Source organism: Cryptococcus neoformans, chromosome 3 (genome assembly GCF_000149245.1).
Source record: "Cryptococcus neoformans var. grubii H99 chromosome 3, complete sequence".
Lineage (NCBI taxonomy): Eukaryota > Fungi > Basidiomycota > Tremellomycetes > Tremellales > Cryptococcaceae > Cryptococcus > Cryptococcus neoformans.
In genome coordinates this window covers 259084-278559 of record NC_026747.1, presented here as the reverse complement: position 1 = coordinate 278559, position 19476 = coordinate 259084, and the positions used below count along the sequence as shown (strand labels likewise).

The following is a 19476-nucleotide window of genomic DNA, read 5'->3' as shown; positions in this document are numbered from 1 at the left end:
TGGTCCATATAATAAGCTACAAAGCCCGATAGTTCAAGTGAAACCGGGTGTTCCTGAAAGATCTGGGAACCGATTGATTTCCGCAATCAACAAGAACTCCTGCATGTTCCGGCCAGATTGCTGTGATCCCTGCTCGCTATAAATTCTACGTGGCACTTGCGCTCATGCTTACTTCAACAGATACATTTCGATTCTATGCTGACAACACATTGACGCTACATGTCTCCCATCGTTCATGAACCACTAGTACATCTAGTCATGACGCCAACCGTCCACCTCTGAGAGATCTTTGGGTAAAGGACCAGGTCTTCCAGTACCGTTAGGATCGCCTACTCCAGGTCTCCACCTCCAGGCATACTTTCTCTGCTCGGACATCTGTGATTTATCACATTAGTCTGAGGGCTACGCTTGAAGCAACTATGACTCACTTTGCCTTCGATGAGGTCGGCAACTTGGCTGCCAACCACAGGCAGCATTTTAAAGGTGTGCCCACTATCTCCCGTAGCCAACACCAAACCTCTCCACTTGGGATGCTCGCATAGCAGCCAATTCGCATCGTCTGTATCGGTACACCAGCACATGGATTGATTGATCAGAGGCTTATTGGCAAACTGCGGTAGGCACATTTTGACAAGGCGCTGGATCTCATCGAGCGCTTCTGTAGGGATGGTGTCGGTTGGGTTATCAGCGTGTGAACGAGGGACAGATATTCGTTGTGGCGTAGTAGCTCCAAAAGGGGTCCATTCTTGATAATTGGTGTAGCCTGGAAATTCATTGCAGAGTTTAATGAGATGATTGTCGGGTCGAGGCTCAAAGAAAAACCCATATTTGCTGTTGTAAACGGTAGGGATCCCCTTCAAAGTAGCAGCTTCCTCTGGAGTGAGCTGAAGATGGGCATATACCCAACACTTAACATATTTTTTTAGCCTCTGGTTCAAATTGATGATAAGACACGCACCTTGGAAATGCACTGCCCTTCAAGGTCTATCAAAGCAGGTGACCAAGCTCCAGCAGCAAGAACGACGAGATCCGCTTCATATTCGGACCCATCCTTGGCCTTGACACCCTTTACTGTCTTGCCATCTTCCATGAGAATCAATGAATCAAAAGTTCCAGATGCACCAAATGAAGTCTTGACACCAAATTGCTCCAGCTCACGGCCCACAGAATCGAGGGCATCACGAGCAGCAACCCACCCTCCCCTACCGCACCAGAGCCCTCGCCAGCCCTATCTTGACTGTCAGCTAATACTTAAATTTATGGCGCAATGAAAGGGGCTGACTTTGATGTCGGCGTTCTTCAAATGGGGAGCCCGTCTGCGAACATCCTCTTCGTTGTCCAGCCACTCTACATCGGTGCGTCCCCGAGCGCGCATCCTGTCCACTTTAGCCTTCAAGAACTTTGTTTCAGCCTCATCGACTGTAAGTTCCAACTATGGCGCATCGCTTGATTAGCCTTGACTTAATTACATGCGCGATGAACCAACCTACCTTGCCAACAAGATGGACAAAGGGCTTAAAGACAGGATCGGTATTCCAAGCATCCCACAGGGTATCGGCGACACCCTCGTAGGTCCCAACCTGATCATCGCCAGCAATCTTCGCGAGCGATTTCTTTTAGACAAGTTCCATGTATTGCAGAGTAACTTTGGTGCTTACCTTATTCAAATCATTTCCTGCAGAATTATTGGAAGGTATAGGATAAACATCCATGATCCTGATATCCGTAAACCCTCTCCGAGAGAGATGGAGAGCCGTCGAGGAACCCATCGTCCCGCCTCCACCAATGATGACAATTTTAGAGTCTGTAGACGCGAGGGCTCCTGGCTGAGAAGCAGCAATAGTTGATGATTGACCCATGGCTCGTACTCGAGAACTGATGGGATGTTTGTCAAAGATGAGAGAGATTTGGCCGGGAAATACCCCTTTATACGTAGAATTGCGAAGTCGACAGGAAGTCAACGCGTGATCTGTCGAAGGTAGTGCGATAAGACTCAAAACCAAGGCTCGCTAACGAATTCTGGAGTCCATTTTTAAAGGAATACAAGTGGATTCCGAGACTCAAGCGAATACGGCCATCATTACTACTCATTGCTAGCCACTGTCCTTTGCCAGTTCGCCTCCAAGTCTTTTCAAATGGATCCCGATAACACGGACTTGCTTTATCGACACCCCGCCGACGACAGATGCATGTGACAGGACGACAAAAAGACTCCCGCTACTTTTCTCTTGCTGCCCCCACATGCTTATTACCCACATTTTCCATCACGCCACGCTATAATAGAAGAGCACCCTTACCACGACGAGGATGTATTGTCGTCCATTACTCTATAGACGGCAACTCAAAACTGAGGTCAAACTGAGAAGCGTGGTTAGGCCCTGCATCAGACTGATATCATTTATTTAATGTTTATTTATTTGTTAGAAGAAGGTTATATTCGGCCATCACCGCTTTCCTTCCTGGGCTCATTATTCGTCGCCGCTGCCGCCACCATCGCGAATGATCAGACTTGAACAAATACAACTTGCCTTTGTCTTTTCCTTTTCTTCTCTCTAAGCCTTTACAAGGCAAGATACAAAATGTCTGAGCGAAAGGTTTTGAACGTGAGTGTTTCTGCCTGTAATTATCAAAGGGCGTTTTTGTGCTAACGAATGACTCTTTATTGATGCTTTTGACCATTAGAAATAGTAAGTCTTGCCACTCTTCATCAGTCGACTGTCTCATTCCTTTCATATACGCAATGTGCTGACGGTAGCTTTTCCTGTACAGCTTCCCCCCGGATTTTGATCCGTCCAAGATCAAACGGCGCAAGATGCCGAAGGACCCTCAGCAGGTCATTCGACTGATGGCGCCGTTTTCCATGAGATGTAACAGATGCGGAGAGTACATCTGTGAGTCAATCCATTCTTTGGAGACCTTGAGGATACAGCGCTAACACCCACCTTCCTTAGATAAAGGGAAGAAATTCAACGCGAGGAAGGAAACTGCTGTCGGAGAGGAATACTACGGTATAAAGGTGTTTAGGTTTTACATTGTATGTTTTTTTTTCCTACTTCAATCACCAATGGTCATTGTATTGATCGAAAGCTTTAGAAATGCCCAATGTGTTCCTCTGAAATCACGTTCAAGACAGATCCCAAAAATGCCGACTATACTTGCGAGCAGGGTGCTACCCGTAACTTTGAAAATTGGATTGAAAATGACCCCACCGGGAAAGCAGGTGCTATGCCGGATGCGGCAGCGGATGACGATTATGATTCGGAGGGAAATTTGAAGGAAGAAGCTCAGGAAAGAGATGCTATGGCCGATCTAGAGAGAAGTCAAGAGCAGAGTAAAAGGGAAATGGAAATGATGGACGAGCTGGCCGATCTCCGGTATGTCATCTTTCAACTGTTGTTTTGACTTACACTAACTTATGATGTTTCTATAGACAGCGAAACGCTCGTGTTGAGTTGAACAAGACCGACCAAGATCCCGAATCGCTTCTTGCCGCCCTTCACGCGGAAAAGATTTCCGCAGAGGAAGAGGCTCGACAGAAGGCCGAGCAAGAAGAAGATGACGCTCTTGTCCGACAGTACTTTGCAAAGATCGCGGGTCCTGCCGGATCTGACACTCAAAAAGCTGAAAAGATCAGAACCCTTGACGGAGAGGCGGAAGGCACGGAGGAAGAGAGCACGGCCCCGTCCCAATTGACCATCAAGCGACGACCGGTACCCGGCACCGGAAAGGCTGGAGAGCCGAGTGTACAGAGTCTTTTGGCGGCCAAGGGGAAGGTTTTGGAAACTGCTGGCGCGAACGGTGTCGGGGCGCCGCCGCAGGTCAAGAGGAAGAGAGAAGGGATGCAAAAGTTGTTAGGGATAAAGAAAAAGGCTAAGGCTTAGAGGTGATTGACTTCTTGGCTTCGTTCATAGGTGTTATGCGTGAATTCATGTAATTGTATTGTATATCTAAGTATTAGCATACACGAGCGAATCAGAGACGATAAAAGATGGTCATGCGTGGTCTTATTCACTTTTCAAACATGTTACGTCTGTCGTGAGAAAGCTAACAAATGACCAGAGGTACATTTTTTATGATGGCTCTACTATTAACATTTATTTGTGCTTCTTGCTGTCTGCCAAATTTTATGAGGACGAGAGCTGTATAGTAGCTAGAGCTACGTTAGAACGCCGCACTTCATCTTCGTGCTCTTTCTTTTGTCTGGCTGTACTTTTCAAAACCCGTGACCTTACTGTGGAATAGTGAGGAACGAAGGATGAAGGAGCCAAGCGGACATGTATGCATTTCGGGATACACCATAGCCAGTTCCCGGCTCTTATCGTCGTAACTTTTCGTAAGGTTTATCATGCATAGAGGCAACAGCTGAGAATGACCAGCCAATTCCCAGCCTAACGCGGACTCGGAGGAAGCCGATTCCGACGATCACCTCCGATCCATTGTGTCAGCTGTACCTGCTTGATGTCATTTTCGTCAGCCTGTCGATTCCCACAGGCTTCTTTTTCTTTCTTTAAACCTTTTGCCAAATCTCGCTGAGAACATCTAACCATATCCTTACATCATACACATCCGTTCTTCCCCGACCAGACAAGGGATAAAAGAGACGGAATATATGCGCTTCTGTCTTCACCAGACATCACGAACGATCAAGACAACCTTGCTATCACAACCAAGAGCTTTTATTTCTCATTCTATTATCATCGCACAACTATCACGAACCATGGTATCCGAATCGAAGTCTTCCCAGAAGCCTGAGAACCTTAAGACAGAGGAGTATAAGACAGATGCAAAGTGGCTAAAACTGGAGAAGATCAACTGGAAGGATCAAGACGGAAAGCAGGTGGGTTTGATCCTATGTCTAGCTATGCCAGCCCTTACAGTGATGGTATACAGAGAGTATGGGAAGTTGCCAATAGGGCGAATAGGCCCAAGTCAGGAGTCGACTGTGAGTTTCACATTCCCTACTGAACTTCCATTTCATCTGCGAATCCTGGGTTAGATGCTAACCACCATTGCTTAGCTGTCCACATTCTTGCTCTTTTATTTCACCCACATAAACCCGTATCTACCGTCATCATTGAGCAGTATCGACCTCCTGTCGCTTCAACGGTCATTGGTAAGCCAACTTATTAACCTCCTCATGCGTGTCATTATTCAACAGTGCGGACTTGCCATACTGTAGAGCTTCCTGCGGGTCTGATTGATGAAGGTGAAGACCCTGCTACAGCCGCTCTTCGAGAACTTCACGAAGAAACGGGGTACGGTAGTGGTAAATCTGGTCAAGGCAACGCGACTGTTTCTCATGTTTCCCATGTGCTCGCCAAAGATCCGGGGTAAGTCCTTATCATTGTATAATTGGCCTTTCGGTATGATCCCTGATAGAGCTGATGTTCAACTCTTGTGCTAGGATGAGCGGTGCAAACATGCATCTGGTAATAATCGATGTCAAGCTTGGAGAGCATGATCCAGACCCCGAACAGCACCTGGACCAAGTGAGTCTACACCTAGCTACAAGCATTCACTAGTTGCTGTTACCGTACTGGTTCTGACGCAAACTTTTAGGGCGAGCACATCGCCAAGAAAGTCATCCCTCTGAAGTATTTGTCGAGGCATCTTGATGGTGTGTTCACTATTCTCCATCACCATTAATCTTCCTCTAACTTGAAAATGGGTATAGACTATGCCAGGAGAGGTTTCATGGTGGACACGATTCTCGCCTCTCTGGCACAGGGATGGGAGCTTGCTCATCATTTCGATGAGTAATACTCCAGAATTCTGAGGTCATCACTAAGGATTAAAAGTGAGAATGGGTAAAACGTGAAGAAAGGAGGTGTTTGTTTAATGTATTAATTACAATTACGAGATCGAAGTATGTATAGTAGTGCATTCTCGATTGTTTGCTCTGTCCATTACGCTGTAACCTAATATCAGGCGATTCTTGAATCATTTGGATGCGTCGCTGGTGATCGACCAGGATCGTTATTTCTCAATGGCGAAATCATTCCGACTAACTAACCTTCACAGTGGAGAACATCTCTACAACATTCTCAGCGAAGGTTTATAAAATCTTCATCATGGCTTCCACCACTGCGAACCCACAGAAGCACACTTCTAATGCATGTACAGCAACTTCCTTGCCCGAAATGAAAGGATATCCATCACCGCGTTAAAGCACCCCATGGAGCTCAAACAAAATCAGAGAATGGATGATGAAGGTAGCGAGACGAGTACAAAGGTAACATCCTCATGGTGGTCGATAAAATGACATGTCCAGGCTGACAAAATTTCTGTTGTGGAGATATAAATAGCAAAACCCTCAGATAGACTATATGTTCATTCAGCAAGCACCAAGCACAACAGCGATAGATCAGCCGTTTGATATTTAGTTAACCTGGTCCGGCCCCCGCAAAGATGGCAGACAGCAACATTACCACTCGTTCAGCAGCATCAACATATTTCCCCCCCTCCGAAGCTATGAAGAGGGAGCTTTCGGGTATGTCAGCATTCTAAAGGTCCATCCGCCTAGTCACTGCTTATTTTCTGATTTACTCTGATCATACAGTGACTACCAGCCTCCAGGGCTTCTTATTACAACCAAGCCGACAATCTCCATATTCAGCTTACCCTTCTTCTGCTAACACTCCTTCCACGGCGGCTTCAAAGGCGTCCCCTGAGGAAACAACAACAAAAGCCATGTGCACGAATCCATGGGACGAGCTGAGTGAAGGCGAACTGGCCGATCGTGAAAACATGAAACTGCCAAAACCCCGTAGACGCAGAAAAAATGAAGCTGATGAGATTACTAAAAGAAGTGGAGAGGGAAGTACATCTACACCCCCATCTGGAACGTTAAGATACTATGCCCTGGAATGGGTTCAAGCTAATGACGGAAAAAGATGATGGGTCGGGCTATAACGGCCAGTGATAAACCTAACTGATAACAGCACATATACACGGCCTTGTTCCTTTCATTTATCCATTTATGTTTATACATATTGTTCTAATGCTACATGGTATTAAGGCTTCCTGAAGTCAGTGATGAGCCTTTGGATCTTCTCATCTCCCTCAATACGCATTGTATCCCACTCTGAAAGGTCGTCGGCCTTGAGACACTGAGTATAGAATGCGATTGATGGCTCGTTCCACTGATAGGCAGTTGTCAGGGGTCGTTTAATTATTGTCCTTTCAGATTGTCCACGCACCTTGAGAACTCTCCATTCCACCCGTTTGCAGCCCCTGTCTTTAGCTATTTGCCCCAGCTCGCCAAACAGACGCTTGCCAATCCCCATGTTACGACAATTAGCCTTCACGTATAGGTCTTCCAGCTATTATGTCTGGATTAGTTGAACGCTTTAGGAAAGAGGGGATATCGGGCGTACGTAAAGACCAGGAGCAGCGAGCCAAGTGGAATAGGTGAAGAAGTACTAATGCTAGGTAAGCTATTCATCTAAGCTTGGCGAGGGGGAGATGACTTACCAAAGCGAGAGCTATAGCTTCGCCCTTGCTTCCGTCCTCCGTCTCCCTTCGAGCAATGAGACACTCAGCATACTCATTGTCAAAGACGTTTTTCACCATCTGCCATCCAGTTAGCCACAATCCTCTGGAGACTAAATGGCAGGGGATGGACAGACAAGCTCGGGAGTCGCCTTGACTTCATGTTCGGCTTTCTCGTAGATAGCCTAATGCCCTTGTTAGCTTCGAGAAAGCAGCATCATGACACAAAGTTGTAGACTTACAAGCTCAGTGATAAGTTGAAGGAGCTCAGGCTATTCACCATGTGGTTTAGCTACCCCAGACTGCAGATTTCACCCCGTTATCCGTAATGTCAACTTACGACATCCTCCTTGGTCGCTCTGGTAATCTTGGCTGACATTTTTTCGGCCTGGAAGAGCTATGAGCTGTTTTTTGGACGAATTAGTTTCTTGTTCTAGCTTGTTCAGAAGGGCGATTGACTATTGTCGCGGTCCTGCTTTTTATAGATGTTGCCCGCCGGTTAAAACACCTCACGGATACGCCGAGATATGCTTGATTACGTACTGCGTAAGTTTATTCATCTTTCTCAAGAGGCGCCAACAACCCGTTCAGCGAGTTAGCGAAATTCTGAGCTCCCGATCTTGGCTTCTGACACTTATGATAGAGGATGTTATCTCGAAATCAAACATATATGCACTACAGATTACATCACAGATCACTCGATTTTCGTTTACAATACGTTGTTTTTCATAAGAGAGAGAGATAGGAAAGGACACGCTGGGCACCAAGAAGATATTTACAATTGATGAAGGGGTATTTTTCGAACACAATGATTGTTCTCAACAAAATGAAGTCTGATGAATTGAATAATTGTTATCGAAACCCAGGGAACATCCAATCAAGTTCCTTTATTTCATAGGTCGGACTATCAGACTGGGACGAAGCTGTGGCACAGAAGAAAATTATCAGTCAGCTTCGTTTTTTCCAGAGCCGAACGCAAACCCAACATTACAGCAAAAGCAAATAAAGATCACTTACAGCTTCGACGAACAATGGCCTTAGAGTAGCTATCGCCTCCGTCTCTGGGGCTGCCAACGTTTCTATACCACCTTTCTTCCTCTTTCTCCCGTTCCCATGACCATGGACATGATGCCGCCCTTGTGCCAATGGTGAAGATTGTCTTCCTTCGCCAGTTCCACCTGCAACTGCAGTTGGGCTCGATTTTTTATCGTCACCATGTCTAAACTTGAGCGCCGACCGCACCTTTTTCAGGGACTGAGAAGTAGAGGAATGAGAGCTCCGTCTTCGATCGGCCGTACTGTTACCAGTGCCAGCGCCACCAGACGGTGGAGAAAGTGTCTCTTGTTTTGGGCTGGCAAGGTTCATCGAACTCGTTTCACTCTTCTCTTCATCTCCTTCCTCCAAATTCGCCAATTCTCGCTCCTCTTCCTCTTCCTCTTCATCTTCTGCTTCCTCCTCTGATTCTTCATCCGCCAAATCACCCGCTTCATCCATTGTCGTCTCGCCTATATTCAAGCTCGCCATGACGGAGCTCAACAACTCGGCTTCATCATCAATCGGATCACCTATTCCCCCCACTCCGCCATTATCCGCTGCAGCAGCGCGGAACCGTCGTCGAATCTTTTCTTCGTGTGCGACCTTGAGTTGGTAATGGTACATCGCCACGCTATCCACCTCTGCCAGCACTTTCCGGCGTTCTTCCTGCGAGTGGGGGAGGATGAATTCGAGGTCGATAGGGGATGGCAAACCGGAACGAGCGTAATTGAGGAAAAGCTCGAGCCAAGACATGAGAGAGTCAAATAATCCCTTGCCCTTGGAATGCACGTTATGGACGAAAGTGTAGAATGACTGTTCGTGGCGCTGAACGAGATCGATGAATGTCTGGACAGTTCGCTGGGGATCTTCCTGGGAGACTATTGAAATGCACAATGGAGGGATAAGCACAAACTCTTCATAAGATTGCAAAAGAGCGGCAAAAAAAAAAGACTCACGCTCTTCGACCTGTTCGACGGTCCGGATCATATCATTGATAAACGCCTGCATATCACCAAGAGAATCGGCAATGCTTGCGGCCTTATACACCTGTGCCAGTGGGGTGTAGAAGATCGTGATGATATCCTTGAGCAATTCCGCTGTCACTCCCTGTAAAAAAATTCCCCTGTCATCAGTACCCCCATCACTTGCCAACCAAAGAAATCCAAAAGACCGAAGGAGAAGGGGGAAAGACTTACTTCAAAGATCAAAGCGAGCAATCCTTCCTTCTCCCTTTTCCTCATCCAAAGTTTTAACAGAATCGTCAAATCCTCATACAACCACGCATCCTCATTCTCCGGTCCTTCATCGTCATCCGAATCAGACATGTCGGCAAGGGAAGATTTGTACTCCCTGTATGCTCTTGTAGCTTTGACGACACGTTGGAATTGGGGACGGGAAAGGGATGGGACATCGGGAGAGCGGAGGATGATGATGAGTAGGTCGAGGCCTTCGGATGCTATTAAAGTCAAAAATTAATCATTAATGAGCCTGGCGATAAGGTTGAACAAGTCAAGAAAAGAGAATGCTTACCGGCATCTTTTCTAAACATCTCTTGGATTTCAAAAGGCGCTTTCGCATACTGCTCAACTTTCTGACACAGCACGGGATCATCGATCTTATCCTGCACGACCTCAATATCCTCCTCCAACATCCTTAGGTCCTCTGAGAGCGAGGACGAGAACATGCGCTGTATCAACGATTGCCCTCCGAATGGTCGTGCAAGGAAGAGGTCTAGAACACCGCGGATCATGGCCATTGGATTGGATATTTTGAGGATACCTTTGAGCATAAAGTATGGCATAAGGCCGTGGAGCCGTTTGAGTGAGGCGAGAGTATCTGATGCGGTATCGGAAGCTACAAACAGTTGGAAGATTGTAGCGGCGAACCTGGAACTTTCATTAGTCATTTACTTATGCTTGTAGACAGTAAGGACTCACGATATCCTTCCCCATTCCAAGACACTAGCCTCAGCCTCTGGGAGATCCTCCACCTTCTCCACCCTTTTCACCACTTCAAACACATTCTTCAATCCCCCCTCTTTACTCAATACATCGCCTTTAAACGTCGCCAGACCTTCTCTTAGCGCCTCAATCCTCTTCTCTGCCTCCAACCTGAACCTCCTCCTCCCTTCTTCCCTCACGGCATCTGCTTCCAGCCTACGCTGACAGTCTACGGCCTCGGGCGGGGTGAGTGCCGTGGGTGCTGAGAGGAGGAAGGAGCGCAATATGGGAGATTCTATCACGTACGGTAGAGTGAGCAGGCTGTTCAAGTACGCTCTTAGAGTAAGGCGGTTCTTCTCTCTCGAAAGGGGTGTTCCCGAGGTGGTCGAAGTGGGGGGTGAATCTGGATGATCTTGCAGGGATGAAGTGGAGTCGGCAGGGGTAGGCTGGGCTCCAGAGCCGTATATGGCGCGAAGGGGGTTGTATGTGCCGTAGGTGGCGGAGGCGGTGGCAGGGGGAGGCGCGGCAGTAGTGGATTTGTCTTTGGGAGGAGGGAAGGGGATCATAGAGTCGGGGAACGCGAGGCGCAGCTATTCGGGGTCAGATGGGATTGCAAAAGTGGATAAAACAAAGATGCCTCACCTCCTCTGCGAGCCTTCTGAAATCACCATATCGTCTGGATACGAATACGTCTGATACACCATGCCTGCTTGTACGGATGATGAATTCCTAGCACAAGTTGTCAGCTCTATCTCCACAACATACTTGACCCAGTAGAAAATTCACCTCATGGCTCCGATTTCTGACCCTTCCTTTTTCCATTACGAGCCTCACGCCAATGACATTCACCTCAAATCCAGTCGCATGAGCTTCACCGGGTTGTCGACCACCATGCTTTTCCATCCATTTCCGCTTCCTTTCCTCTTGCAAAGCCTCCAATCTTTTCAGCTCTGCCTGACCAATCCGCACTACCTCTTCACCATTCGTAAGCTTGATCCCAAGGCCAAACATCAGCGCCAGATGCTTCTCGACCTTTACCCAAAGCTTTCTTCTTTCCTGGACCTCTTTCAGCTCATCCTTTGACATCAAACTCTCTACAACCTCTCTTTCCTGCTCGGTCTGAGTAGCATGAGCGGATATACCTGTCGTAGACAAGAATGATGACAAAAACGGTTGAACTTTGGCGGACCAAAACGTGGGGGGAGCGGCGGTGAGAAAGGGAAAGGGTAAGAGGAACTGATGGAACATGAACCTCAAGAACGGTAGATCCCCTACTTGCCCTTCTGCACGGGCAATTTCACTAACACGCTGGAGAGCTTCCTGCCTTGCTTGCGGAGGTAGTACGAACGGATCGCCCAGGAGCCCGAGGGCGTTGGCGCCCAGCACAGGATCGGTTATCAAGGCCAATTCATGTGAGACCTGAAGACTGACCAGTGTCTTTTTTAGGTAATGCGCTCGAAGGGGAGTGAGCACCGTAGGAGGGTCGGAAGAAGTGGGGAGGGTGGAGTGGTAAGGGTGCAGGTGGGCCGCAGAGGTTTGGGTCTGGGCTTTGCTATGTCTCGCCGAGTCTGCGAGCGGAGCAGAATTTGGTGGAGGCACGGTCGCGGACGACGACGACGACGCACGTTGGCGTTGCTGGTCGGCATGCTCTAATGGAGCGGTGCTCGGCGGCGATGGAAGCTGTTTCTCCACAAGCTTAATGGGAGAGACGGGGGGCGGCGGAGAAGGAGGAGAAGTGTATCCTTGTATGCGTTCGAAGGCATTGACGGCGGGGACGTCTTCTTCTGGAGGTGGAGGTGGGAGAGGCCGGTCTGGACGGATGGACCGTTGTCTGCGGGGCACATAGGCTTTGTAGGGTATTTCTGGCGGACTGCTGGAGTCTGACATGGCGGCGAAGGCAGTCGAAGAAGACAAGGTGAGATGAATAAATTCAGACGGACGGATGCCAACGAGATAGTGGGAGACGCGGTGAGTGAATGAGTGAATGACGCAACCGTTCCTCGCTTTCACCCCACTTGGCCGGCCATTATCGCTATACATCCCTACTCCCACATGCGTCGTCCCTGCGTCTACCCATAAGATATATGGCAGATAATGCAGAATCAAGCACATGAAACACCAGCATGAGTCACAAACAATTCATAGCACAAGGCCTGTTCTACAACCATTTTACAAACAGATCAAATGATACACTCCCTTCTAAAGGATCTACCGTCTATTGTCCTTGAAGTGCATTATGTCTGTGCAATCTTGCTGTTGACAGTCTTTTCCCTTTCTAACTTCTCCTTGTTCGCCTGGAACGCCGCATCCCTACAGGCTTGCATGCCAGTACTTCATACAGAATATCAGCGATTGCACCACGCATCTCAAAAACTGCCAACAGAGCTTACCAGTTGTGCGCTTCAGGTGTCCGATGTGTGGAGCAAAACACCCTTTGGCAGTGGGGGCAGTCTCCCGCAAGTCGCAACGCGGCCGAAGGGCATTGCGTAGGAGGATTCGCAGTCATTTCGGGTTTGGCATTAGGGTCGGCGTTATCAGGGTTGTTGAGGGTGGGGATGTTGTAGACAACACGGAACTGACATCGCTTCTTGGCGGGCCTAACCAGACATAAAAAGTCAGCGACATGTCGCACGACCACAAGGTGAAGCAGGATATGGGCGGAGCCGGGCAAGAGCGAGAAGATGCGATGCGAGTGTAATATGCACCGAATAGACCCCTCCTCCCCGTAAAGCACGTCCAAAAGAATCCCAAAAGTGAGATATGGAAGATAGAGGACAGGCACTCACATGATGAATGAAGATGTGGTGGATGAGGTTGCTAATGAGTCGACCAGAACAGTGAATCAAGTTGTCTTCTTGCGACAGATGTAGAGTGACAAGGTAAAACTGGGCGTTTGAAGTAAGTGATCGGATAGAACTTGGGTGGGGTATCGCTGGATATGAAGTGACTGATCAGAAAAAAGAGAGAAAGGAAAAGAAGAGATGGGGAATGAACCAAATCCTTTATACGCACACTCCTCCTTGCCACCCAGTCAACACGCATGCGTCAGCTACACTTTACGTAACATTTGGCATGTTCGAGCACCTCCTCCATTAAATAATCTTCTTTTTCCGAGTCGAAGGAAGACGGAGGAACGGAAAACGAAGGCCGGGAAAACGGGGGCAAATCGCAAATCCCTGATTTGTAATCGGATTAATTGGTGGGATTAGAGATCATTACACATGGTCACATCCGAACGACTAATCGCTGTGCCTGATCTATGGCAGAATGACCCCAGATGCCGACTCCGTTTGTTTCGGTCGGTTGGTGAGTTGTCCCCTCGTCCCCATCGGGCCCCTTCGTCAATTGTTTCCGAGCGAACAGGAAAGTTAAAGTCACGGGAAAGTGTTGTGCTTACTTGCTGCTCTGCATGTCATTTCGTTCCTCAATTCTCGTCAGACAGCAATAATCATGTATTAATACCGTATATAGTATACGTTTTCTATCCTTCCGCCCCCCAGATCGCCCTTCAACCAACCATTGGTCCTACTCGTACCGACCCCACCTGGCCCCGTCAACAGTTCGGTGGTCCTCCGATGAATCCATCAGCAAGGCCACCAAAGTTGCAGAATTGCTACTATGAATCGCCATCTCAGTAAAAACCGAAAAAAGAGCTGAAAGATCCAGGAACAACAATCGATGCGGCTCTAGCAGTAGCGGCGTCTTCATACTACCCTAAACTACACCAGAAGAGATATAGGAAAAAGGATGGGTTACGGTATCTTGATTTGCATAGCTATTAACTCAGCCTAGTGTAGAAAAACCTGATGTAACGTCAATGAAAGTGTCAATCGACAACAACCGCTCATGTATAGTTTGTTACAGCCTTAGAAGAAAAACCACACATACTCATACTCAAGCAGAGATTGGGCATCTTGAAGTCGTCATCTGTTATTATTCAGGGACTTTGTAGATAAAAATCATCCTCGTATCCATGCCTCTAATATGATTGCAACCAATAGCTCACTGTTTCCAAAGGACTTTATGCGTCTCATGTATAGCGCGAATGACCATCCTTAATGGCCGATAAAAGAATGAAAAACTGTGCGCTCGCGGTGTTGGACATACCACTGGGTTTTCGATATTGTGCGATAAATCGTCGTTTTTGGTGACCGACTTTTGTAATCCGGTAATCTGTCGACTTGGTATCACCCCCTTTCCGGTACTCTGTCGTATTGCCGATTGCATACTAATCAGCGAGATATCCGTACTCTGACGCTTGTCGGTGGTGGTATCAGCCAAAACAAACATCACCGTCATTCCGCGTAATCGCAAATCTACATTCTTGATCGATGGCATGAATCTCGTCGCGTTGCTCAAGGAGCGACCCTAGTTACTGCTCATTCAATGCTGATCCCATAAATCGATTGGTGTTCATCCTCTAGTAGCAACAATGAAGAAACTAGAGAAAGACATAGATAGGAGAAAAAAGGGCGGACGTTTACTTTCGGGTGGCCTTTTCGAAGACTGCAAGACGGTCGAGTGGTGAACAAGGTGTCTAAATGGCGATGAAAAGGAGGATGAATATGGGACGGGCACTTACGGACATCCTTGGTGATTTCGGAGAAGTCAGTAGCCTGGATCTCGGTATGGATACCTGGGTAGTGTGAAGACGGCAGGTATTAGGGGTAATGTTGGTGTTTGCAAAACGGGAAAGGATGATAAAAGGTTGGAATGTCATAAGCGCGGTCATGTACACATTAGTTTTCAACAACGCACCATCAAGACGACGACGGATAGCCTCCTTGGAAGACGCAAAGATCATCTTGTTCTTGACAGAGGCATCATCGGGGGACCTATTGATAAATTTTTGATTAGCCCAGACGCCCATTGCTCCTGATTTTCCTTGCTAATCTGAGATTCTGAATGACCGACAAATTGCGAGAACATTCACTACCCTTTATCCCAACACGCACGAGAAATCAAACGAGACTGCGAACGAGAACTCCACTCACCAAACAATAAAACACAGCTTGTTCCTCACGCCTTCACCACCGGGCAAAGTGAACTCAAAGTCGTACACAGCCCATCTGCAGTCCTTCTCGGGAAGCTCAGCCACAAAGCTGTCAAAGTCCTTGTCCTCAGAGGTCTTGAGAACGACGATGGATCGCTTGTCCTCAGAGAGACCATAGATGACATAGGTGAGCTTCTTGCCAGTCTTGAGCTCCTGGAACTTTTCGAGACATTCTTGGGTCTAAGAGGTTAAGATCTTGTTAGTGTCTGAGATCGTGGGGATGGATGGTTCGAGGGGTGGGGTTGTTGGACAATAACATACAGGTTGGACACCGGAGGACTGCACATGACGACGAGATTAGCTATTCTTTTTCTTTTCTCTCCAAGGCGCAGGCTATACACACCATTTTCACGAGAATGTAGGGGCGGGTATGGATGTAAAGGGTAAATAGACGTGAATGTAAGGCGTGTTGCTTTCAATGATTGTTGGTCTTTCGCTGTCGCGTGGAGGACGGCGGAGGGATGATGATGCTCGTCAGGGTCACCGTGCTGTCGGTCGGTGCCGCCGCGGAGTTGCATCTGTGGCACTTCTCACACCGTCAAAACATCTGGTATCCACTATTCGTTCGTTATTACTACGTAAAACACATTCTTCATTTCATTGGCATAGGCTCGTGAACTATCATACAAGTTGTACAAAGATCATGCGCAACATCTATCATCCGTATACACGTGCTCGTCCGATGCGCGTTTGATCATTGCTACGCAAAAGCAACTTCTAAGAAAGAGTTGTCTGCCGACATATAAGCAATGGACTTCACTGCTCTGTTGACTTGACTCACAGTCATAAGCCTTCGTGGTACCATTGGCAGGTCTTTCCGTCCCTTCTTCCAACTCGGGTAGCTCAGACGTTTCTGGCATTGCCTCCTGCAAGAACCTAACCGTCTCTTTAGGCAAATGCGCATACTCAAAATCAAGGTCAGTGACGTATGGTTTCTCCCCTGCCATGCCTCTGAAAGCTTCGCGCAGTTGCTCAGGGGAGGACGCATCGTCTTGAGTAATGTTGACGAGCAGACTGAGCCATGCTTCGTATGTGACAGCGCCAAAATGTTGTTCTAGCTCGGAGAAAATCGTTTCCAGTTCTTCCTCCTATGAGATAATGGTAAGCCTATGTTGACACTCTGGACATAATACCTACAGCGTACACGATACCTAAACTCGCCAATGCTGAATGCATCTCCCACATCCCAAGGGTCTGTCATGCTCGTCATCAGCTGGTCTCCCACAAAGATGGAATATCACTCACATTTGTCTCCTCCCATGCAAAATGCTTGAACGTCGCCTCAAACTCTTCCAACTTGGCGGGTGTAATATTGGTGTGTTGGGCAGATACCAGCTGTGACATCATAAGCACAATTCTCGCTTATCTCCAGAACCGACTGACTTGGTTATCTATGAACGCGATCTTCTTTTTCAACCCCACCTCCGCCAGCTCCAGCTCATACTCAAGATCGTCCACAGTCAAAACAGTATAATCATTCTCTTCTACCTTGGCTTCAAGGCAGCTATTGTTGAGATCTGATATTTCTGTCGATAAGAGTTTGCAAAGGGATGGTATGGAGGATGATAGTTGAGAAAGAGTCTGTTTTTGTTGCTATACGTATACGATAAGTTCAGTTGAACAGAGGTGACTGACAGAAAACCAATACTCACTGGTAAAGGTCCGGCTAAGGCGCCAATCGCCTGTTCAATCTGCTGTAAGCGATGGATAAAGTCCTCTGCCGCTCTCGCAAATTTCTTTTTTAAAGTCTCTTTGATACTGTGTCGTGTCAGGGTGACTCATTCCAGCCGGCGAGCACAAAGTGAAAAAAAAAAAAAAAACGTACTCTCTTACGGAGGCGTTTATAGCTCGACTTCTCGCAGTTTCCGACACCAAAAACTCTGCCCACCTCTTCTCCAGGTCCTTCATAAACCAGTCAGTAGCCGTTTCCACCTTAATCTAACTGATTTACCTCCAATCTAGCCCCTTCGCTCGGTTCCCAAGTATTCAAAGAATACGTCTTGATCTTTGTCTGGATATTACTGTACAATGCAGCAAGCTCTTGTCGCTCTTTTACCCATTCCCGTTTAGAGGTGCGTTTGTAATCATTGAATTGGGCAAGATATGATATAGCTTCCGGGTATGTTGAGGGTTGAGGCGCGATGAACCAGGACTGTTCGGTGGCAGAAAGCGCCGAAAGAAGGAGGTCCAGACGGCGCTCAAAATCATTTTTATTGGCCCTGGATGCCAATATTAGGGCGAGAGTCCTTTACCTGAGACTGGACACTCACCAGACGCCTTGCATCACCTCTGCAAACTTTTCGACCCGCCTAGCACCCGTTTCGGCTTTGTCTGTGATGGATATTATGAGTTGGCGGCGCGCTATAATCTATTGCTGTGGGTTATGACACACCTTCGCTCGAGAACTTGTGGAAAAATTCAGCAACGTAAGTCATTACAGATCTTTCGTCCGGGACTTCCACATCGCACAAATCCTTCACTTCAAGCAGACGCTATAAGGGAACTCTGTCAGCTAGTAACGGTGGTATACGGAAGAATTGAACCTTACAGGGATACCAAGCTTTTCTTCAGCAACTTTGAAAGCAAGTTCAGTGTTATTTCGCTTGTCGTTCTTGTCCAACCCATGATAATCTAGTAGCTCCGGACGGTGGTAATGAATCAGAGCACATCTGCAGTGCAAGTCAGTCACCTACCCCTAGCCTGATCATATTGAGACTCACAAAGCTAGACCATCTGCAAAACTTCCTTTGAAGTTTTGTACGTCCACCTCTGGGTTATAGCCAGCTGTCTTTCTTTGGCACCAGAGCAGCAGACCATCCCTTGCCGATAACCCAGATTCTCTGGAAAAGTATTAGCCATCTTTTTCAATTGCCAAGGAGGTTACCAAGAGCCTACGTGATGTTTGCGATTGTGAATCTCAGAATGAGCGTCCATATCTGGTTACCATTTTCAGTCCAGAAACTCCTGAATCCACGAGAGATGATCTGAACAACAACATACCATGCCCAGGATAAGCTTCAGATTTCCGTCAACGATATCTTCCGGGCCGATATTCGTCAATTTGATTCCTTTCGATCGTATAAAGTTCAGGGCTTTCGCAGCATTCTATGAACGATATTTGTTACGATATTGCCTGCAGGTGTAATTTCTTTGATAGCCTACCTCGGCCTTTTGCACACGTAACCTCGGGTTCTTGACATAGCGCCCCAAGCTTTCCTCTGAGATGATTTCCTACATGATTCCGATTTATTAGATGACGCTTTGCAAGCCTCTGAAGTAAATTTCCACTGACCAGGAGCTTAGGGTTATCTTGTTAGCCCATGCAACTGTAAAGTCATCTTGAGCAGGACTTACTTGAATGAGCTTGACACCGCTCGAGAAGTCTTTGACAACATCTGTCATCGGTTCCAATCCGTGACTTTCCAGCTGTTTGTTAAGCCTTACATATCAATTAGACCTATTGCCTGTAACGCTGCTGTACAATGTACATACCATCGACAAAAAGTTCTGTTATCAAGATGATCAGCACCAGCGTCAACGACTATTTCATCTTCGTAACCCAACATCCATCACTAACCTTGCTTGAATATCCGCCCATTCAAACTCAACTGCTCCCCCCGGTCCTATCAGAGGACTGCCCATACGGACTGGGCTCATCGGTGTACCCCCCCCAGGTCCTCCTGCGTTGATGTTCATCGCGGCATTGAAGTTGGATATTGCGCTGAGAGACTTTGTACGGCCATGTTTATTTGTTGGAGGGGTTGGTGAGAGAGCTGATTGTTGGGACGCTCGACGTTCCATGTCAACTTGAGGGGACCACATCCTGGGAAAGATATGCTGAGGAAGATTGGGGGAGTGTTTTGGAAATGATACGGTAAAACAAACGAATAATGACACAAATGAAACAATGTGCGGTCCGGTTGCTGTACGAAGAAAGCACAAAGTCACCGCGCGCAG

The 19476-nt window shown here is 47.5% G+C and overlaps 9 protein-coding genes and 2 non-coding genes; 5 read left to right on the top strand and 6 right to left on the bottom strand.

The window, feature by feature from the left end:
- Nucleotides 1–165: 165 nt before the first annotated feature.
- Nucleotides 166–2064, bottom strand: CNAG_02984 (sarcosine oxidase). XM_012192869.1 has 6 exons: nt 1659–2064; nt 1491–1598; nt 1283–1432; nt 959–1228; nt 429–908; nt 166–375 (listed from the first exon to the last, which is right to left on the bottom strand). Exons 1-6 carry the CDS (start codon nt 1857–1859, stop codon nt 253–255), a joined length of 1332 nt encoding a protein of 443 aa, XP_012048259.1. The 5' UTR covers nt 1860–2064; the 3' UTR covers nt 166–252.
- Nucleotides 197–1823, top strand: CNAG_12232. The gene is made up of 3 exons (XR_001045581.1): nt 197–843; nt 927–1421; nt 1503–1823. It is a non-coding gene; the product is annotated as a hypothetical RNA (non-coding RNA).
- Nucleotides 2065–2463: 399 nt separating the features above from the next.
- CNAG_02985 (nuclear mRNA splicing protein) lies at nt 2464–4040 on the top strand. XM_012192428.1 has 6 exons: nt 2464–2603; nt 2683–2687; nt 2770–2891; nt 2952–3034; nt 3094–3374; nt 3431–4040. Exons 1-6 carry the CDS (start codon nt 2580–2582, stop codon nt 3879–3881), a joined length of 966 nt encoding a protein of 321 aa, XP_012047818.1. The 5' UTR covers nt 2464–2579; the 3' UTR covers nt 3882–4040.
- A 492-nt stretch (nt 4041–4532) lies between these two features.
- Nucleotides 4533–5905, top strand: CNAG_02986 (ADP-ribose pyrophosphatase). XM_012192870.1 has 7 exons: nt 4533–4837; nt 4891–4942; nt 5018–5113; nt 5180–5330; nt 5405–5489; nt 5560–5617; nt 5675–5905. The coding sequence occupies exons 1-7, from the start codon at nt 4718–4720 to the stop codon at nt 5758–5760; spliced, it is 648 nt and encodes a 215-aa protein (XP_012048260.1). The 5' UTR covers nt 4533–4717; the 3' UTR covers nt 5761–5905.
- A 30-nt stretch (nt 5906–5935) lies between these two features.
- Nucleotides 5936–6897, top strand: CNAG_02987 (hypothetical protein; the record flags this gene model as incomplete). The annotated part of the gene is made up of 3 exons (XM_012192871.1): nt 5936–6232; nt 6296–6490; nt 6560–6897. Exons 2-3 carry the CDS (start codon nt 6409–6411, stop codon nt 6895–6897), a joined length of 420 nt encoding a protein of 139 aa, XP_012048261.1. The 5' UTR covers nt 5936–6232; nt 6296–6408.
- A 54-nt stretch (nt 6898–6951) lies between these two features.
- Nucleotides 6952–7958, bottom strand: CNAG_02988 (acetyltransferase). XM_012192872.1 has 7 exons: nt 7832–7958; nt 7734–7763; nt 7629–7676; nt 7474–7572; nt 7377–7421; nt 7200–7322; nt 6952–7142 (listed from the first exon to the last, which is right to left on the bottom strand). The coding sequence occupies exons 1-7, from the start codon at nt 7868–7870 to the stop codon at nt 7014–7016; spliced, it is 513 nt and encodes a 170-aa protein (XP_012048262.1). The 5' UTR covers nt 7871–7958; the 3' UTR covers nt 6952–7013.
- A 194-nt stretch (nt 7959–8152) lies between these two features.
- On the bottom strand, nt 8153–12499 carry CNAG_02989 (PX domain-containing protein). XM_012192427.1 has 8 exons: nt 11253–12499; nt 11109–11195; nt 10464–11056; nt 10057–10412; nt 9723–9982; nt 9483–9633; nt 8509–9404; nt 8153–8414 (listed from the first exon to the last, which is right to left on the bottom strand). Exons 1-8 carry the CDS (start codon nt 12351–12353, stop codon nt 8379–8381), a joined length of 3480 nt encoding a protein of 1159 aa, XP_012047817.1. The 5' UTR covers nt 12354–12499; the 3' UTR covers nt 8153–8378.
- Nucleotides 12500–12587: 88 nt separating this feature from the next.
- Nucleotides 12588–13502, bottom strand: CNAG_02990 (nuclear protein). XM_012192426.1 has 3 exons: nt 13253–13502; nt 12857–13063; nt 12588–12797 (listed from the first exon to the last, which is right to left on the bottom strand). Coding segments are annotated over exons 1-3 (306 nt in total). The 5' UTR covers nt 13255–13502; the 3' UTR covers nt 12588–12700.
- A 411-nt stretch (nt 13503–13913) lies between these two features.
- CNAG_02991 (cofilin) lies at nt 13914–16013 on the bottom strand. XM_012192873.1 has 6 exons: nt 15863–16013; nt 15781–15798; nt 15461–15699; nt 15225–15301; nt 15049–15102; nt 13914–14972 (listed from the first exon to the last, which is right to left on the bottom strand). The coding sequence occupies exons 1-6, from the start codon at nt 15863–15865 to the stop codon at nt 14947–14949; spliced, it is 417 nt and encodes a 138-aa protein (XP_012048263.1). The 5' UTR covers nt 15866–16013; the 3' UTR covers nt 13914–14946.
- Nucleotides 16014–16092: 79 nt separating this feature from the next.
- Nucleotides 16093–19456, bottom strand: CNAG_02992 (actin cross-linking protein). XM_012192874.1 has 19 exons: nt 19097–19456; nt 19012–19026; nt 18874–18958; nt 18812–18817; nt 18682–18750; nt 18520–18624; nt 18415–18455; nt 18240–18359; nt 18068–18188; nt 17912–18011; nt 17790–17850; nt 17471–17738; nt 17345–17421; nt 17172–17277; nt 16903–17112; nt 16765–16854; nt 16657–16713; nt 16301–16607; nt 16093–16251 (listed from the first exon to the last, which is right to left on the bottom strand). Exons 1-19 carry the CDS (start codon nt 19339–19341, stop codon nt 16220–16222), a joined length of 2115 nt encoding a protein of 704 aa, XP_012048264.1. The 5' UTR covers nt 19342–19456; the 3' UTR covers nt 16093–16219.
- Nucleotides 16110–18361, top strand: CNAG_12231. Its single transcript, XR_001045580.1, has 2 exons — nt 16110–17433; nt 17483–18361. It is a non-coding gene; the product is annotated as a hypothetical RNA (non-coding RNA).
- Nucleotides 19457–19476: the final 20 nt, after the last annotated feature.

Coding starts and splice junctions, on each gene's coding strand:
- CNAG_02984 (XM_012192869.1), bottom strand. CDS start 1,859: ATGGGTCAATCATCAACTATTGCTGCTTCTCAGCCAGGAGCCCTCGCG. Junction 1,229..1,282: donor TGAAGAACGCCGACATCAAA/GTCAGCCCCTTT, acceptor CAGTCAAGATAG/GGCTGGCGAGGGCTCTGGTG. Junction 376..428: donor CCGACCTCATCGAAGGCAAA/GTGAGTCATAGT, acceptor GATAAATCACAG/ATGTCCGAGCAGAGAAAGTA.
- CNAG_02985 (XM_012192428.1), top strand. CDS start 2,580: ATGTCTGAGCGAAAGGTTTTGAAC. Junction 2,892..2,951: donor CAGATGCGGAGAGTACATCT/GTGAGTCAATCC, acceptor CACCTTCCTTAG/ATAAAGGGAAGAAATTCAAC. Junction 3,375..3,430: donor GACGAGCTGGCCGATCTCCG/GTATGTCATCTT, acceptor ATGTTTCTATAG/ACAGCGAAACGCTCGTGTTG.
- CNAG_02986 (XM_012192870.1), top strand. CDS start 4,718: ATGGTATCCGAATCGAAGTCTTCCCAGAAGCCTGAGAACCTTAAGACA. Junction 4,838..4,890: donor AGGATCAAGACGGAAAGCAG/GTGGGTTTGATC, acceptor GATGGTATACAG/AGAGTATGGGAAGTTGCCAA. Junction 4,943..5,017: donor GCCCAAGTCAGGAGTCGACT/GTGAGTTTCACA, acceptor ACCATTGCTTAG/CTGTCCACATTCTTGCTCTT.
- CNAG_02988 (XM_012192872.1), bottom strand. CDS start 7,870: ATGTCAGCCAAGATTACCAGAGCGACCAAGGAGGATGTC. Junction 7,422..7,473: donor AAGCTATAGCTCTCGCTTTG/GTAAGTCATCTC, acceptor ACCTAGCATTAG/TACTTCTTCACCTATTCCAC. Junction 7,323..7,376: donor TCGCTGCTCCTGGTCTTTAC/GTACGCCCGATA, acceptor CAGACATAATAG/CTGGAAGACCTATACGTGAA.
- CNAG_02989 (XM_012192427.1), bottom strand. CDS start 12,353: ATGTCAGACTCCAGCAGTCCGCCAGAAATACCCTACAAAGCCTATGTG. Junction 9,983..10,056: donor GATGTTTAGAAAAGATGCCG/GTAAGCATTCTC, acceptor TGACTTTAATAG/CATCCGAAGGCCTCGACCTA. Junction 9,634..9,722: donor TGCTCGCTTTGATCTTTGAA/GTAAGTCTTTCC, acceptor ATTTTTTTACAG/GGAGTGACAGCGGAATTGCT.
- CNAG_02990 (XM_012192426.1), bottom strand. Junction 12,798..12,856: donor ACACCTGAAGCGCACAACTG/GTAAGCTCTGTT, acceptor TTCTGTATGAAG/TACTGGCATGCAAGCCTGTA.
- CNAG_02991 (XM_012192873.1), bottom strand. Junction 15,302..15,460: donor AAGCTGTGTTTTATTGTTTG/GTGAGTGGAGTT, acceptor ATTTATCAATAG/GTCCCCCGATGATGCCTCTG. Junction 15,103..15,224: donor TATCCGTCGTCGTCTTGATG/GTGCGTTGTTGA, acceptor CACACTACCCAG/GTATCCATACCGAGATCCAG.
- CNAG_02992 (XM_012192874.1), bottom strand. CDS start 19,341: ATGTGGTCCCCTCAAGTTGACATGGAACGTCGAGCGTCCCAACAATCA. Junction 17,851..17,911: donor CCACAAGTTCTCGAGCGAAG/GTGTGTCATAAC, acceptor TATCCATCACAG/ACAAAGCCGAAACGGGTGCT. Junction 16,855..16,902: donor TCGCGTTCATAGATAACCAA/GTCAGTCGGTTC, acceptor ATGATGTCACAG/CTGGTATCTGCCCAACACAC.